Source organism: Drosophila albomicans, chromosome 2R, assembly GCF_009650485.2.
Source record: "Drosophila albomicans strain 15112-1751.03 chromosome 2R, ASM965048v2, whole genome shotgun sequence".
Classification (NCBI taxonomy): domain Eukaryota; kingdom Metazoa; phylum Arthropoda; class Insecta; order Diptera; family Drosophilidae; genus Drosophila; species Drosophila albomicans.
The window spans coordinates 25,780,404-25,799,665 of record NC_047631.2 but is presented as its reverse complement, the minus strand read 5'-3'; the positions used below and the strand labels follow the sequence as shown (position 1 = coordinate 25,799,665).

At 35.8% G+C, this 19,262-nt stretch overlaps 1 protein-coding gene across 2 annotated transcripts in view; it reads right to left on the bottom strand.

The window, feature by feature from the left end:
- The window catches only part of LOC117573885 (tubulin beta chain), a 26,107-nt gene extending 6,845 nt beyond the window's left edge, over positions 1-19,262 (bottom strand). The window contains exons 1-3 of one of the 2 annotated variants that reach the window (XM_052007439.1): positions 18,970-19,262; positions 1,466-1,700; positions 551-780 (exon numbers count right to left, since the gene is read on the bottom strand). In XM_052007439.1, the coding sequence (XP_051863399.1) occupies positions 551-780; positions 1,466-1,700; positions 18,970-19,026 (522 nt within the window). In that variant the 5' untranslated portion in view covers positions 19,027-19,262. The remainder of the gene's footprint in view (positions 1-550; positions 781-1,465; positions 1,701-18,969) is intronic. The other variant, XM_034257371.2, reaches the window with a different exon arrangement.

Here is a 19,262-nt window from a genome sequence, read left to right as displayed (position 1 = left end):
TAATACAAATAAATGCTGAATTTTTGCCAATCTAAATTATATATAAATATATTCCTTATTTCTGTGAAATTAATGTGGAAATTAAAATTGAAAAATACTAAAAATGTGTAACAGAAAAATACTAATAAATGCTGAAATTTTTGCTATCTAAATTAGGAAAATTTGAACAGCTTTGCGTACAAAACATAATTAGTAATTGCGTAATTTAATCGAGGCGCAAATAAATTGTTAAAGTATGTGCACGATTTCAATTGGGAGAGCGTATTTTTGGCCATACAAATGAGTGTGGCTGGCACGCACGTAGTGTGTGGGATTTCGTGTGGGGTTCTAGCCACATTTGTTGCCATGGTGCGGGGCATGTTGCTAATTTGGCTAAAACGCGTGCAGGTGTAAAGCGCTTTGGGGTTACTGGTCGGCTTACAGCCGATGCCAGTGTCGAATGTGTGAGCTAAGCTGATTTGGCTAAGCGGATTGTCCTGGTCAGGATCATGGGCAGGCAGCAAGCGCGCCCATTGTCCATTGCCCCGCCCCACAAAATACGCGCACTTACCTTGGGTGAGGGCACCACGGAGAAGGAGTTCATGATGCGATCCGGATATTCCTCGCGTATCTTCGATATCAGCAGCGTGCCCAAGCCGGAGCCAGTGCCGCCGCCCAGCGAATGGGCCAGCTGAAAGCCCTGCAGACAGTCACATCCTTCGGATTCCTTGCGCAGCACTTCGAGCACTGAATCAATCAGTTCGGCGCCCTCTGTGTAGTGACCCTTTGCCCAGTTGTTGCCTGCCACAAAGAGTAAAGAGTTAAGAGTGTAAAGTTTCAACAGATGTTGCATATTCAATAACATATTTATCTAATCAACACACACACAAGCACATACACATACATGAACACACGCAGACAGTGACAGTGTCAGAGTGGGAGAGAATAATAACAACGCGTCGTGATTACTGACATGTACAAAATTAATTTTCATCGTCAGCCGCAGGCCATTTTATAATTGCAATTAACATCAGCAGTCCGGACAGTCGTGTCTTCAACAGCAGCAGCAGCAGCAGCGGAAATTTGCGCCACACAACTGCAATGCTGCATGTTGCAACAACAACGATGCCATTAACGAGATGGAGGGGCTGTGAAGGGCCACGCCCCATTGCATAGCCATATGACCAAGGCTGGAGCTTATCAAGGTCCGCAACCAGCCGCAATTCCATCAACGACATCTTGTTTGTACTTATCAAAGCAATGACAACAGCCCGTTCTCGTGCCGCAGCAGCTGCAACAACTGTGGTTGCAAGTAGTAGTTGCACGTAGCAAGCGCAATGACGATCAGCTGCCGGGCGCATTTTGTCTAAGATAAACAAAAGCACGCTGAACAGGAAACGAGCTTTGTGTGTGCTGCATGGCGAAATGATTAGCTGCAAAGTGCAGCGAAGACTTTAAGGGATTAAAGAATATATTCTCGTCTTACCCGCTCCAGACTGTCCGTAGACAAAGTTGTCGGGTCTGAAGAGCTGACCCATGGGTGACTGACGCACAGAGTCCATGGTGCCGGGCTCCAGATCGATGAGCACAGCGCGTGGCACATACTTGCCGCTGCTTGCCTCATTGTAGTAGACATCGATGCGTTCATGCTGCAAGTCCGATTCGCCATGATAATAGCCATTGGGATCGATGCCATGCTCATCAGAGATGACTTCCCAGAACTGAAAATGAATAAGAAAATATAAGAGAATTAGGAAATTTCGTTTATAATTGGTCTATGGTGCGTATGCTTGACGTATGCGTAATATTTGATAAGAAATATCTAGAAAACATTCCCAGGAATTTAATGTATTAGAATTCATTAAAATTGTTAAATCGTTTTTTCTTAAATTCAATATTCTTGTCTATAGTTTGATTGCATTGTTTAAGTATACTTGCCGTATACGTAATATTTTATGAGAAAACTTTAGGAGAATATCCGTTTGACTTATAACATATATAATTTATATTTTTTATTCTGTAATTCTAGTTTTTTGTTGTTCTAGTTTGTGTGTGTTTTACTATACTTGTCGTATGCGTAATATTTGATTAGACATCTTTAAGAAAACATTTATTCTATTATTTATCTAAAATTCATTAAGAACTTTTACGCCAAGTGATGGCTTCTCAATTGACTTTTTCACATTTCCAATATTTTTACATGTCGTATGCGTAATATTTGAAAAGTAAACCCATTGACATTCAACGTTAAAACGCTTAACTCTTAATGTCAATTGTTAATTTTTCCATTAAGTTACTTTCATAATTGTAATGTATGTTAATTGCTATCAACTGTTGTATGACTATATTTTTGTATACTTAACGTATGCGTAATATTTAATTAGAAACCCTTTAGAATATAATACTATACAGCATTCATATAAACGTTTAACCTTTAATTCTTATCTATGCATCTTCCATTAACTAATTTTTTTTTGTAATTCACATATTCTTGCCAACAATAGTTTAAAATACAACCTAAATCTCGAAAAAAAATGAGAATTTATGCTTTGCCATTGCGGATTCGCAGCGTGTATTTTGTATGCGATAGTTTTACCATGCAGCGCTAAAATATTATTTTTCAATCAATATATGTATTGCATTGCTAGCAGCGTGTGGGTGTGTGTGTGTTGCACTGCTTTGGCAATCAGTGCATATAAATATGAGTGTCCTTTTTACATGCCGCTTGCTTTTATGGCCAATGCCAACGACAACGCTGCCGCCATCGTCGTCATCGTTCTTGTGTTCCTATCTGGTTGTGCGATTTATGCGCGTGCATATGCTATTACTCCATCCCCCTCGCTCTCTCTCTCTCCCCCTGTCTCTGTCACCCCTTTGCTGGAGCACTTTACATGCCGTGAGCAATTTCTGTTGCATACTTTTATGGGCGCGCACTTTTTGCTGCCCGTGTTGTTGTTGCTCTTGCGCTTGTTCCTGTTGTTGTTCTATATATACGTGTGTGTGTGTGTATGTATTCTTTTTTTGTTGTGTAACGAGGGGGAATAATTGAATCCTTTTAGGTGTTTTCATATATTTATTTATTTTTGTCGCTTTCTATGGGTCGAGCGTTTCAGCGATTTCGCTACGCTCTTCTCCATCCATCCTCCTTTGGCATCCTCACAACCCTCTCTCATATTTATTTGCACGAATATTTTTCTTGCGTGTGGTTCGCTTTTATTTATTTTTTTGTGTTGCCTTTTTTTTTTTTGTGTTGTGTTGTGTTGCTTTGCTTTGGTTTTCTGCAGCTCGGTTCGGTTTGGTTTGGTTTTATTGCCCAATACGCTTCGTAAAACATTTCACGTTTGTTGCGCATATGAATTTCAAATTTTTAAAAATGTTTCAATCGTTTCGTTCGCTTTTGTTGTGCAGGTGTGTGCTATACGCTCACCCATGTCTGCCTCTTGCTCTCTCTCTCTCTCTCTCTCTGGCCCGGAGGCTGGCAACGATATTGAAGTGAAGATGGGGAGGAGAGTGGGAGTGGGAGTGGAGATGGGATGCCAAAATGCTAATTGTGAGAAAAACGCAATGTGCGCTGCCCTCGTCTGCCACTCACGTTGATCGGAATGATTTTTAATGGACTTAAGCGCCAACGGACATGAATTAATTTATTTTCTTCAGCATTTTTAATATACATATGTATGTGTCTAAATATTGTATTATTTTTCGTCCGAGATTGGCTTCTTTTCTTAATTTATGCTTTCAGCCTTTGGAAATCCTTTGAAAGTTATCTCTTTAATTTATAATGCTAAAGATTAGTTGTAGTATTAGTTTTATGGCTTTGTAACTCTTTGTCAGCTTACACAATATCCATCACTTGTCGCCTGTCATTACATGATTGTCCTGTCACCTTTTTGATGAGCTTGTCAGTGGCAGGACCTCTTTTAAGTGCCAGTCAGAGGGAGAGAGAGAGGGAGAGCTCATAAATACCTTTCAATTATTCATGAACCACAAGTCGACTTGTATTACCTGGCATCGGACACTTTTATGCCTCTGGTCACGCCCACACACAAGCTCCGTACGCCCCTCATATCATAAATACACAAAATGTTCAATTGTCGATGGATGTGAAATGACAATGCTCAAGAAAAAAGGAGACGATGGGTCGACAGCAACCACTTCAAATACATTTGCTGAAAGTGGCAAAGTATTCAAAAATGTTGTAGTAGGAAGTAAAATGAATTTTTTGCAATTCCTGAAAAAGCTTTTTTCATATTGCAAATATGCATATAAAAATGCCTTTATAAGAGATATTAATTTCGATTTTTAGGAGATTATTTCTGATGAAAAAAGTCATTTTATTAATCTAAACTTTTTGTGCTTTTCAGCTAACATGTCAAGCAATTGTAAATTGTATGTGTATTAAGAATACTGTATAAATACCATAATAAAAGTCACGTTGCAGATATTTAAATAAATTTTTTTTCAAGATATTATTTTCTCTTTCAAATATTTAAAAAAAGTAATTTAATAAATCTATGTTGTCTTTGCCAATGTTTTTACAAATAACTTAAGCAATTGTTAAACATACTCGCTTTATAAATGCTGTATAAATAACATAATAAATGTCAAAGGTAAAAAGTTGGAGTGTGTACTTCAAATTGGATAATCGTTGATTGCACTGAGACATACACACACCCTCGCACACCATCACACACACTCCACTACACACACTATCGTATGCATACAGTTCTTCTTTTTTTGTTGCGATTGTCGTTTATAAGTTGTTGTTATGTTAATCGTGGCGTAGCATAAACGTTTGCTTTTGTTGCTGCTGCCGTTTGGCGAAAAGTTTTATTTCTCTATTGGCTTTTAGACACGCAACAATGATAACAAGTTGTGCACATGGACACATGGAGAAAGCGAAGCCAAAAATACTACTGCTAGAAGCTGGCCGACAAAAGTTTTGACTCGAGTTTGGCCTTGCTAAAAGTTGTCCCTCGCATGAAAGTTCCCTTTCTCCCGAAATGTGTGTGTGTGTGTGTGTATTAACCCTGCTTTAGCCGAGTTGCTGCTGCTGCTCCCTTTTGCATACATAACAAACTGGAAATATGACACTCAATTGTACGCATCGGTAGACACTTTTGGCCTGACAATAACTTTGATTTGCATACGCTTCAACTTGTATTCGTATTTGTTTGTTTGCTTGTTAGTCTTGCTGTGCGTTTGTGTGTGTGTGTGTATGAGACACCCGCATGTTGACTGACTTTCGTCCTGGTTGTTGTCCTGGCACTTGTTGCCTGTGGGGAAATTTAAATATGTTTCGTTCGTATATTTTAGTCAAGCCAATTGCAGATAAGCGTTTTTCTTTTGACTACTTTCGGTCTGTTTGCTTGCTCCTGGCATCGAGTGCCAGCTCAGCTCCCAAAAGGGTGCTACACTTTTCTTTCTTTTTTCATTTTTGCTATGCTTTTCTGCATACTCTGCCACAGGACATTTCACTTTGGTAACAAAGCGGAAGACTGCTTTTGTTAAAAAAAAGTGTGTGCCGCTTTTATGTGGAAATACAAATAATTTTAAATTTTACAAATTTGTAAGAGCTGCAAAAATAAATATTATTATGTAGCAAAGTGTAAAATTTGAAAAATTTTTAATATATAAAAATATATACATATTTAAGTATATAAAATAATAATTGGCAATTTAATGTAAGTACTTTAAAAATATGTAAATATTTGAAAGGTTATTTTTGTTAGTATTTTTAGTATTTAGTATTTTTTAGTATTTAATATTATTGTTAGTATTTAGTATTATGATTAGTATTTTGTATTATTTTTAGTATTTAAGTATCATTTTTAGTATTTAAGTATTATTATTTCCCAAAATGCATTAAATGGAATATTTTTTATTTTTAATAGTTTAAAAATGTTGTATAGCTTATCAAAATACTAAATTCTTACAGCCTCCATCATATAGAGTATTCGCCTTTCAGGTGATGTATTTTTAGAAATGCTTTTTTTGCTCCTTTCATAAACATAGAGAGCATATTATATATGTATATTACGAAAACTTTTAGCGCCGTTGTTATAAATGATGGCAAAGTTGCGTTGAAGGGGTCGAGTTTAGCTGTCTAGTTGTCCGACTGCCCGTTTAACGTTTTTGAGGGTATCAGCTCATGCTTCTGACATCGTTGTGTCAGCAGTTTGAGGTGGGTACGATAAAGTAGCTGGGTGCTAGAGCCCAGCCCAGCCCTTTCTTTGACTTTTACTCGCACCCATCAAAAAACAATAACACACAGAAAAAAAGTGAAGGGAAAAAATAATTATGCTGCCTTCATTTGCGTGAAACTTTTGCTGCGGTCAAATTGCTTAATTACAAAATTGCGCACAAGTTGAAAACTAGAGAAGTTTCACCAGCAAAAAAAGAAGAAAAAAAAAAAACGAGGCAAGGAAGAAAATGATCAAATTAAAAGTAAACAAAAGGCAATGTGCGTTGACCAAAGCGGCGCCATTTTACCAGCCATTGCCATTTTGTGGCGCCATCGTTTCGGTTTTTTTCTTTTTTTTTTTTTGTGTTTTAATGTGAAGAGCCGAGAGCGGCACATTGGCTCGCACTTAAAAGAAATTCAAAATTAAAATTCTCAAAGCGTTCAAACAAAAAACGAAGAACCGAAATACGATGGCGGTGAGCAGCCAAGCAAAAGTCAAGTGGCAAAGTCGCCAAAGTCGAGACCACACACCAAAAAAAGCAAAGAAAAAAACGAGCATAAATTAATTGCGGCCAGAAACGAAACGAAACGCAACGCAACGCAACGAAAGAAGGCAAATGAATGCAGCTTTGTTCAGTTGAGACAAAAGGACATTTTAGTTTGTGTTAGCTGAGGATGCAAAGGATGCGAGCTACGCAAAGCAACGGAAGTGCATGTCGCACCGGATGACGGACTGAGAGAGAGAGAGCGAACGAAAGAGCGCACCCTGGAGATTTAACTGGAGGGTATCCTGTGACTGCGATTGCGACTGCGACTGCGACTATGAACACCAAATTGCCAGCCAACTGAATTGGAATATTGAATTTGACGTTTTAGTGCTCACGGCGTGCGCACACAGAGCGCATAAATGTGCAATTGCAATTGCAATTGCAACAATAATAAATCATGGCAAAAAGATTGCGAAAGATATTTTGCCCAGCACAAATGTTGAACAGATCCTTTAGTTGATTAAAGTTGTAATATGATAGATTAATTGAATTCAGAACACACGCGCAGTTGGAAACGGAATGCTGTAGCACAAAAAATGCAATTAAAATCCATAATTAAATAAATAAGTGGCATTTAACCATGTGTAATATACAAAAAATAAAAATAATAATCAAGAGCTGCACAATAATCAAATACGCAATTACTTGAATAAATTACAAACACAAAATAAAAGGGAAAAAATATATTTCTAATTAACATTCCATACGCTGCATATCATTAATGCGCTTGTGCCCCTTGGCAAAAGCATCTCAAAACAAATCCAGAGGCACTTTTTGGCATAAACATATTTCATAGGATGAAGTCAAGCATGGCGTTGATGCGCAACATTTTGATTTAGATGTCAGTCGAGTGTTTGGCGAGTTGAATTCTAATTGAAAGTTATTGGGGAAACTAATTATAAAATAATAAACAGGATTGTAACGCTTTGGCAATTTACAAATGCCCTGAAAAGCCGTGCGATTTGCGTGCGCGTGGCATGTGTTTAAATGCAAAGCACGCGCTGTGAACTAAGTCAATTTATTTTAATTTCAGCAGTCGAGCAACAAATACAAATACAAATATATTTTTGTATGTGTGACATCCATTAACGTAATGAGCTTTGCTCAGTTAGAGAGTGAGGGAGAGAGAGAGAGAGTGTGTGTCTCTTTGGCCAGTCAAAACGCAGTCATAAGCCGCAATAAAATAAAAATGGCAAAACACACTCAATGCTTAACGGCCGCCATCGATAGATGACATTTTGCAGCCGCTGGCCATAAACCATTTTGATGCGACAAAAAAAAAAGAAAAAAAAGAAACGAAAGAGATAAAGAGAAAAACCCCAAGCATTTGAAACCTTTTATAAACAAGGCACACACAAACCTGACCATCTGCAGCCGCAGGCTGAGCTGCTCAAAAATGCAATTTATATGCGCGCGTCGCAAATAACGAATTGTACCCCAAACTACACTAACGGCCAACTGGGCGCGTGTCACGCCACGCCCCCTCTTCGTTTCGTTTCGTTTCGTTACGTATAAGTATATTTTGTAATAACACTAAAAGGATCTGGCCCCGGAAATGTTCTCTATATGTGGAGTAACCCTTTATGCTTGTATGCTTTATGCTTTATGTCGTGGGGCGACAGTTTAGTGCAATCAAATTTCATAGCATACTTTTTGGGGCTGACCTCGTCGCGTAGCCCAGGTATAATTATGCAATTCGTCGCTATGAATCAATTGCTACAGCTCTCGCAATTTATAGTCATGACTGTGTGTGTGTGTGTGAATGGGTCTCACACATACACACTCACAAACACACACATGGATAGAGGAATGCGCTCAATTTGACGGAACGTGTGAATTTCGAGGCGAGCTCGGTTCACCAGCAAAAAAATGTAATTTTTACCCGAATGCATATACCGTAAATTACCCTTTGTCTATGTGTGAGTGCGCAAATGTGTATGAGTGTATTTCTGTGTGTGTGCAGCAGCTGCATTTGCAATTGCATTTCTCATCAAGTGCATCAATTTAAATGTGGCCACTAATTGTCATTATCAGCGCATTGCTTGCACAATTGTTGTTATTATTATCATCGTTGTTGTTGTTGCTAGTGCTGCTGATGCTACTGCTGTTATATTGTTTTTTTTATTAAACATAAATGCGCATTGGTTTTTCATGCAGCTGACATTCGAAATGCATTTCTACCCCTTTTTGGAAATAATTGAATAAAGATTCATTTCATCGTCAAACTGTTTGTTGGCAAAAGAATTCATTTCATTGTTCAACTACTAATTGCAATCGTAAAGAGATGAACTATTCATAAGACTGTAATCATCTTAATATTTATTTTTGGCATTCTTTTCAAAATTGATTGCATATGTTTTAATTGTCGTAACTTGCGGAAATAATATTCAACTATTCATGGAAATGGAATTGAAATTCTTTTTTTTTAATTTGATTGACAATATTTTAATTATTTTTCCTTTTGATGCCACAACAATTTGATTTAAAGATCAACTGCTTAATTCGCATAATAATAGAAACTAAATTGATTGCAAATTCTTGAATAATTTAAAACGTTTTCTTTCATTGCGATTGTGTTTTTAAATATTAAAGCAATTTGCTTTTTGGCTTTAACCAAATAAAAACAAACAGGCAGCAGAAATTTGCTTTTGTTGAATTGTTTTTTTTTTTGTAACATTCCAAACGCAATTGTGTACACACACACACACAGGCACATACATAAATGTTGATGGGCAGGTATGAACGCGGCTGACAAACAATTTCAATTGAGATTTCAATAATTGTCGATTTAGATATGTAAATATTTATAGTATACTTATTTGGTCGGTCGGCCTGCTATTGATTTAACTAATGTGCAGCTTGTGTTGTGACAGCCACGATTATATTGTTGTCGTTGTTGTTGTTATTGTTGTTGCTGTTGCTGTGCTGCGTATATCGAGGTAAATATTAATATTACGGGTAACCAGCACATTGTCATTCCCCTTCCATTTCTTCCAATCCCCAGCAGCTATTGCCGCCATTTGATTATGCGTGCTTGAAGCTGGAGCACAGCTGGCCAGATCACAAGACACATTTGCATAGATTTGTGTTGACTTTCGAGGGAAAGCGTTGATAGAGTATTTTTGCAGCAGGTATTCTGTAGGGTGGAAGATCTCGATGAAGTGGTGGAGCGAGTGGCAAACAATAATATTTACTAATGGCCAAAGTCTTTGCTATCATTTTGCATGTCGCAAAATATGTTTTTAGAGCCTTAGAAATGACTCCGACTTGCACTTTATCATTTGCCGTGGAGTACTTATTCATATGCTTCGCCCCCAAGGCGATGGTGAGTGAGAGTGAGAGAGAGAGAGAGAGAGAGTAATAATAATAATATTTATGTGGCAAGTGATATGAACTTCATACACATTGAAGTATGTTTCGGCAATAGCTAAATAAATAAACAGCGCAAGGGCAGGAAGTGTACACACACACACTCGGAGCCTGATGTTGGCTCATGTGGCGTTAAACATCAAGTGCTGGCCCCAACCACTCCAAGTGGCACATGCAGCAAGTGTGGCAGCAACCAGCAACCAGCAACTAGCAACCAGCATAGTCTGGAGTCTGGAATCGGAATGGCTTTGGCCTCATTTGAACTTTATTGACAAAAGGTGAGCTAAACAAATTGTAAAGCAAATATGTAAATAGTTTGATGCGTATTTGTACATTCAAATTGACCTCTCTCCATCTAAACGAATTATTTCATATAGTTTAGACTTAAATATTCATAGTGATATAAATTTCATTAACTGTTTAAAGATGTTGCACATATTAATTGTTAGTTCTTAAATTGCTTTTGTTTTGAGAGCTCATGATTTTCCAATAAATTTCCACAACAAAAAATCAGCAGCTGTTTACATATTTTGCTTTGTTGTCTCCGTGTTTTTTTTTTGCCTAATTCCATTGTCATGATATCAACGTGGTTTTGTATGTGTCATGTAAATAAGTATGTTGTTGTGGTCCATGTAAAGAGTTTTTCTCCATACAATTGATATTTCAGTCAGCTTTTTCAATCTCTCTTCCCTCGCGGTTGCGAAATGAAATAAATAACTGCTGGCTATTAACGCAAATAAGCTTGCAAAATGCGTTTATTTTGTTGTTTTTTTTTTGTTTTGTGTTTTTGTTGTGTATAAAATTTATTTTTGTACAGTTTAATGACTGAAAATGTCATTAAATCAACGGAGAGTGCATCAGATAAGCGACATGAATATCAAATATCAGCAGGCATTATTTAAGGTCAATTTCTCAGATACTTTCATTCTGCAATGTCGACGATAACACTGTTAAATTGCTGTTTGGAATATAATTTGTAATCATTTTTTATGGCTCTTATTGTTCATTGTTTTATTTTTTTAATATGCTAAGGGTATTCGTTAAGGACTTGGTGATTGTTATATACTTTTATTTTAATAACAATCTTTTATAAGAACTTTTGTCTGATTGATTTATTTTATAGATTCTCTTAATTTAAAAAATTCATTTGCCAAATCTATGTTGATTCTAAAAGTGGTTTCAGTTTAACAATGAAATATTATTTTTTTTTTGAATTTCTTTATTTCCCGTACTATAGAATATATATTTGTCAAATCTTTGGTGATTCTAAAAGTGGTTTCAACTTATCAGTAAAATATTGTTTTAATTAGAATCTTTTATACGAAACTTTAACAATTTATTGTTTCACTTTTTCCATATTTTTATTAATATTAATTGCCATATTATAACGGATTTATTGTCGAATTCTTTTTTATTTTAATTAGAAACTTTTATGCAAAAAATTGTAAATTTATTGACTAATTGAAAATTTTATTTGCATTTTGGTAGATGATTTGTTAGTCAACATTTCCATAATACTTAATTTGTATAACAAATATGTTTATTCTTTTTTTTTTTGTTTTTTATGTGACCATTTAAGAATTATGGTTTTCCATCACAGGTGATAAATATAAATAATTGGCCGCATGAAATTCGATAGAAATGCAAATAGATTTGCTGCTCTAAACAACTGTTAATGTTATGGCTGATCAATTATTTCGCTTTGGACATTTGGTTATTTGTGGTTTAGTTGGCGGTTGGTTGGTTCTATCTTTAGTGCCAAAATTGTGTGTGTTGCTCACCTGCGATAAATTATAAAACCGATGCCAATTTTTCAAGGATACACACAGTCGCATATGCGATTTGTGTGAGCGTGTGTTTGTGATTATATATAAATGATAAATATTTTGACCGCATTTGGTTTTTAATGAGGTTTCCTTCCCTCGCTCTCTCTCTGTCTCTCTCTGGCTCTTGTCTCTTTCTCTGTTTTATTGCTTGATGACGCTCTCGCACCTTGTTTATTTTGGAATTCCATTTGGCTTGTTTGGTTGCACAATTTGTCAACGCATTTTACGCAAATAAAACAAAACAAAAGCCGTAACCAAAATGTGAAAAACGGAAAACCGAAAACAAATCTTGATTATTATTTTTCTCTACATTCTTTTCTCTTGTTGTTGTTGTTGTATTGTTTTTGTTTTTGTATTTTGCCCATTTGCATTTACCATGATTTGTTTTTGTTAATTATGTTTCGCTATGCAATAAATTCAGTATACTATCGCACACAGCATGTGGTTAATATCTGTCAGCATTATCTCGCCTCTGCGAGCCCGGCTCAAAGTTATTTTCTGTTGCCTGCTTATCGCCGCTTTCGCAAAACCGGCGCAAGACTAAAATGGAAATGTGTAATTGCCAATACAATTGCATGCATAATTTACACGCTCTCCCAGGCTCCAGGCGTTGCACGTTGCACGTTGGCCACTCACTACGGGTATTTGTGTGCAATTACCAGAATGCAGACCGAATTAAACCTGAAAGCTTTAAATGTATTTTCAGCTTTATACTTTTATATTTTTTTTGCGCGACACGTTTTGCATACCCTCGATATAACAAATTGCTTGAAAAGGAGTTGCATATGGAAACAAATTGAACTCCGTTGCAACGTTGTTCATTGGTAACGACAACAAAACTTCTATAAATTATTCATTACTTATTGATTAAGTATTTTTATTCTTCATGCGTTTAGACAACAAAAGTACTACAAATTATTAATTTATTTTCCTATTTTAATATTTTTTAATATTTGGTATTCATTTAATATTTTTTCGTATTTTTTTTTTAGTATTTTCAACCCAAAAAAAGATATTGGTAACCACATCAAAAAGTACCACAAATTATTTAGTATTTTCAATCACATATATATTCATTAGTATTTAGTAGTTATTTAGTATTTGTTTAGCAATTTTGTAGTATATTTATTGTTCAAAAGTAATATTATTCATTAATGCTCCAATTTGTATATATGTTATGTATGTATAAGTATTTAGTATTTATTTAGTATTTTTGTTCTTCATGTGTATAGACAACAAAAGTACTACACATTATTCATTTCATTTCCAATTTATATATTTATTAATATTTAGTATTTTCTACCTAAAACAAAATATATTTGTTGTTCATTGGTAACGACAACAAAAAGTACCTCAAATTATTTAGTAGTTATAATTTGTAGTAGTAGTTAGTAGTATTTTAGTATTTTCTACCTAAAACAAAATATATTTGTTGTTCATTGGTAACGACAACAAAAAGTACCTCAAATTATTTAGTACTATTCAAATATATATATATTTATTAGTAGTAGTTATAATTTGTTTTTTAGTATATTCATTTTCAAAAGTATCACAAATTATACATTAATTTTCCAATTTGTATTAGTATTTATTTAGTATTTTTGTAATATTTTTTTAAATGTATTTTCTACTTAAACAATTGGGCTACGTTATTCATTCCTAACGACAACAAATATAATAAAAATGATTAGTTACTTCTCCAATTTGTGTATGTTTATTGGTATTCAGCACTTATTCAGTATTTTTATTTACTATTTTCTACCTAATATACAACATAAAATGTATTCAAGGATATTAGTCTCGTCGTTTCGCATTTTGTCAAAGCATTCGAACATATTATTGCTTTATTTATTTCGTAAATACCAGATTACAAAAGCGCAACATATTTCAGGTAGAACTCTCTCTTTCTCTGAGTGCGTATTGTCGGAATGGGGCAAAGCATAATTACAATTTGTGGCATGCAATTTCAATAATATAAAATTACCAAAGTAATTGAAAATGCACAAAAAACAAACGAATGCTGAAAAAAACGGAAATAACAATGATAATGATAATGAAACATATGCCAGGGCTCGGCTCGGTTCGGCTCGAATGTCAAGAGGTGGCATCGCTGGGCAGCTTTCAACAGAGGTTGCAAAGGTTGCAGCGCGGCCGATGCATTAAGAGGCAACATGAGAAATTAATGAGCAAAAGAGTGGAATGCTTTTTAAAAGTGTTAAATAAATAAGTAACAAAAAGCCTCCCAGCCATTTGTCGACTGTCGACCATCGGCATCGACGTCGACGGTGTCTGCCGTTAGCCAGGTTGTGGCACAGTGGTGTTGCAAGCGGCTTATCTATGGCCACAAGTGTTGCACTTATGGGGTTGTGGTTGTGTTTGTTTGTTTTTGCAGCAACAAGACAGCTGTGTACGCCAAATCATGTGCAACACACACACACACACACATTCTCTTCACTTCTCTCTGCTGCTAATGTGAAACTAAAGCATCTTGAACTCATGCATGTGGCAGCAAATTTGCATGTGGCAGCATTCGGGTGTATCGAAGCTCAAAAAGAGAGCGAGAGAAAGACGGGTGAGGGGGGGATAATATGTAATATTTATTTAAAAAATGCGCGTGTTGTTTATTCATAATCAGTTTGTGCAACGAAGCGATGCAGCCGCGGGATGTGCGTCCGCCCTTTACTATTTTTTAGAGCTAGGGCACGCAGTGGGTGTGCCATTTTGTGTAAACTTCATTTTGTATGCATAAACGTATTTTTATGTAAATTGAAAATGATTTTCCAAAATTGTATATTTTAACGCTTTGGTTGTTGTGTGTTTTACTATTACAATATATATTTATTTGCATACTTTTACAGGTGCAAAAGTTTCTTAAAAAAAAGAATATGCATGTAATACAAGAAGTGCATGTAATACAATAAATGATAGTTTAGCTATTAAAGTTAGCGTAAAATATCTCTTGAGTTGACAAAGCAAAGTCAAATGAAAAGATATGATTAGGCATTAAATATATAATAGTTTAGGTTTTAAACTTAGTGTGAAGAGATGATTAGATATGTAATATTGGATAGTATAGGTAAAGAGTTGGTAAAGAAAAGACCATTGAATTCAAATGTCAAGAAGTAATTAGGTATTCAATATTATATAGCTTAAATATTAAAAGAGCTCTTTAGTAGCGTAAAAAAACCAAGTTGAATGTAGATTTCAATTCATATTCAATTCCTTTTACATAAGTCCTTTGGTCATAGATTTGTGCATATATGCCAATAAAGTTATCAAAGGTCGCTTGTTGTTTACATCATCATCATCGTTATCGTCAAAGGCACACCGACAAAACTCTTGTGTATTGCATTTGCATACCATCAACTGCATTAACAACCACGACAACGACGCCACTAACCTGTCAGACCTACAACATGAACCACATGCCAACCATGGCATTGCCTTCTCCATTTTTTTTTTTTTTTTTTTTTTGTATCGTTGTTCGTGTGCAACGTGTAACCATAAAGAAATTATAGCTGCGATAGTTGCCAACGTTATCGATAATTCAATTTTGTGCATTATTTTTGGCGTTGCGATGATGCCTTGCTATTATACTTGTAAGATAAAGCTAAAGCTAAATAAATGTATCCTAAGGCGGTGCACATAGCTCACAAACACAAACACACGCCCACATTTGCATAGCGTATACGCCATGTTGGCTCCTTTGCTTTCGCTGGCTTTTCAAACTCTTTAATTTTATTGTCCGTTGCTTGCGTTTTGGCATTGTGATACCCTGTTTATTGAGGGAGTAGAGTATATAGAAGGAAGTGAAGCTAGCAGTAAAGATTCTCTAAGATTCTCTAAAGATTCTCTTAGTATCAGTATATAGAAGAAAGTGAAGCCAACAGTTAAGATTCTTTAAGAAGAGTATCTCCAAGTCTTTTACTTTTGTCTGTTGGTATATCGCTCAAAGCATGACATCGTTGCACTCGTCTATAAATTTTGCTCCACACTTTTTTCCATACTCTTTTCCCATATCCATTTCCTTGGTTCTTTGCTTGCATGCTGCCATCGTTTCGCATTTTTGGTGGCGGGGTTGGAGGACAGTGTTTGAATTAAGGGCGAAGACGGCATGCCGTAAATAGATTTTCCCTGTTATTGTTCACAAAATGATTTAGGGAAAATTAGGTTTATGTAAATAATGAAAAAAGCGTTCGCTGCAGGCCGTTGCGAAATATCCAAGCATGAGTTTTATGCACGCCTAAATGTGTTCGTCTGTGTGTGTGTGTGTGTGTGGGTGATCAATTTCTGTGCAGGAAGACTTACGGCCATATTGCAAAATTAAAGCGCAAAATGTGTCTGCAAATAAACGACCTCAAGAGGGTTGATATATGGAATTAGAAATGCATGAAGGATGCTCCCTTAAAGTGAATAAAATTGTCAAATATGATGAAAGAGTCGAAGGGATGTAAATAGGATTAAAGCTTATATAAGAAATGCTTCTTAAATATCTTTAAAGTGACTTTAATCTGGAATTCAATTGGCATCGAGTGAAAAACTTAACATTCATGCAAATGAGATTAAACACGTATGCAAAAGCTTCTTAAAGTGTTAACATGCAATATTTTATTTATGATAATATTCGCTAAATCGAACAAAAATAGTCCACTTTGGTTCATAAACTCGTTGGCCTTATTTATTCAACAATCTCATTCTATTAATTTATGATTTAAAACCATTTGACAACGTTTTTTTCACATATATTTTGGGAAAATCAGCATTGAAAGCTGATTTCAATTTTTTTTCTGCTCCAATTTATCCGTTGTTTCTTTATCACCAGAGCAATTGATTTAAAATATAAATACGTATTCGTATATAACAAAAAAAAGAGTGAATTTTATGGGTAAAAACTATGCTTTTGCTGCTGTGCATAAATTTGTCTATTTAGCGAGCTTATTTTTGTGCGACGCATGCACTTTTGCATATTTATTATTTATTTATTTTAGCGTACAAACAATAATTCACACTGACAGCCAATTAATCAGAAATGGACATTCAATTAAATTACAAAATAATATCGACTGAACATGAGCAAAATTTATATGTAAATAAATAAATAATGCTTCAAGCGAAATATGCTCGATGATATTATTACAGTAAAATTTAATGCTAACAACCAAAGGCTAGGAGGAGGTTTTTTTTGTTAATCAGATGTGTCATACAACAACTGTGCATAAACTTGAAAAATATGAGCTGATCCTTCGTGGAATAAAGCACAACAAGACACTAATGTAATGTAAGTGAAATGGGAACATAAAAAAATGTGATGGGATAGGCCATGGCTTTGTCATTGTAAAGTGCGGCCTAATTAACTTGGTAACACGCAAAAAAGAGCTTTAAAATATGTTTACATAAAATTGAAGTGGAAAAGCGTGTAAAAAGTCGAGTCAGGGAAAAAGCAAAAGCAACAACAACAGCAAAATGAAACCAAATATGCAGATGGGGTAATGTGTGGAGAAAACGGCGCTGGGAAAAGAAGAAACAAAAACAAAAAAAAAAAGAAGAGAAAAATATATAAAAAAAAACTGTGTCAAACGTCAACGACTGCGTTGTTGGTGCTTTTCTCTGGATTTTCCATGGTGGGGTAAATTGTGCGAGTTAACATTAATGCGCTAAATTAGCTTAGAATGGGGCACCGAGTTGGGGAGATTTCATTTTTTTTTGTTATTTCTATGTTTTGGGATGGGCGAGGCCTAGAATAAAGTAACGTAATGTTTTCATTTCAATGCCTTTAATTGGCTGCAAGCATGCGTCATTTTGGAGTGCAAAAGTGGGCAGCTTTTGTCAGCGTAAAGTGGGTCGATGCGACATAACTCAACATCGTATGTAATGCCTATTTTTGTCTATGCGCGATATGAACACTTAAATATTTATGACTTCATCTTATGTACCCGTAAATTGTAAACATGCTGATTACAGTCAGCTGTACACAGTGGAAAGGTGTTAGAGGAGCGGAGGGAGGGAGACCGGCACTTGGCTAACTACAAAGTGAGCTTGATAAGAACCTGTACTCAAGGCACAGATAGAGAGAGAGAGAGAAAGAGCAAGAAAACTATGTTGAATGCGTCATCGAAAACATTGTACACTGAACAATCAAAGTTACAATTGATGAACCGAAAGATACAAAACAAATTCGTGCAGCTCTTAATTATGTGTTGTATAGAGAATTCTTCACTAAACGAATTTACTCAATTAACTGATGTTGTTCAGAAATGAGCGTAGAGAAAACATAAAACAACGAGTTTGCTGTAAATTTAGTCAAGTGTAAAGGGCAAATGGCTGAAAGCTGGAATCAGAGATCTTAGCTGTGCTCTATAAAAATAAAAAACTTTAACTGTTGGCAATAAAACCTTCGTAAAAGTGTTGAAATACATAAACGCCGTTAAACTGTTGGCCAAAAAGCCTTGTGTGTGTATCCATTACAATTGTAAATTAGCTATGCTAAGCAGATTCAAGATCAACAACAAGCCTTCAGATTAACTGATTCACATCTTGCTACAAGTTCCACTTCAAAGTTACCACAAAAAAAAAACAAATTTCTATTTAAGCACTAGAAGTGGACACTGGGCTTAGTTTCCTATTTGGCTATGACAGTTTAATGCTTTAAAATGTATTAAGTTCTGGCAGCTGATATCATTAGCATGATAAGATATGAAAACTGAACAAAAAATTTCAACTTTCTGTTCGCTTAGTTGCGTCAGTTGATGTATTGTTTGCAGTTTTATAGTTTCCCCCAAAGCGCCACCTCTTTTAATATCCACTGCCGACAACAACACACAACAATCTAAACCAGAGAGCAGTCCAAACAGAGAGCACTCTTCTCTCCCGGCGCGAGGGAGACGGTGAGATAGCGACACGCTGTGAGCGTGAGCGCATTTAGTTCATTCTGTTTTATAATTAAACATGTGAGGTTAGGAATATGGTGAAAAAATAGAAAAAAGAAACAAAAAGAACACATGTACTTTGGGCCCAAAGGGGGCGTCAAAATGTGGTACACTAATTGAATATTAATTATACGCACCTTTGAACCGATTTGATTGCCGCATTGGCCAGCCTGTAGATGCACAATTTCCCTCATATCGATTGGCGCTTGTCGTAGACTTTGCTAAAGGTCACGATGATCAAGAGTTGATGATCTTGTCGATGGTCAACTGACTTTTAATCACAAGTCAAATATGTATGCACACACTAACACACACACACACACGTACACGTAAACAGAGGGTATACGAATAACACTCAAAATAAATAATCAGGTACGGGTACGGGTTATGCTTTGAGTGATCGGCGCGCGCTCGCGTCGAGAATCCAACG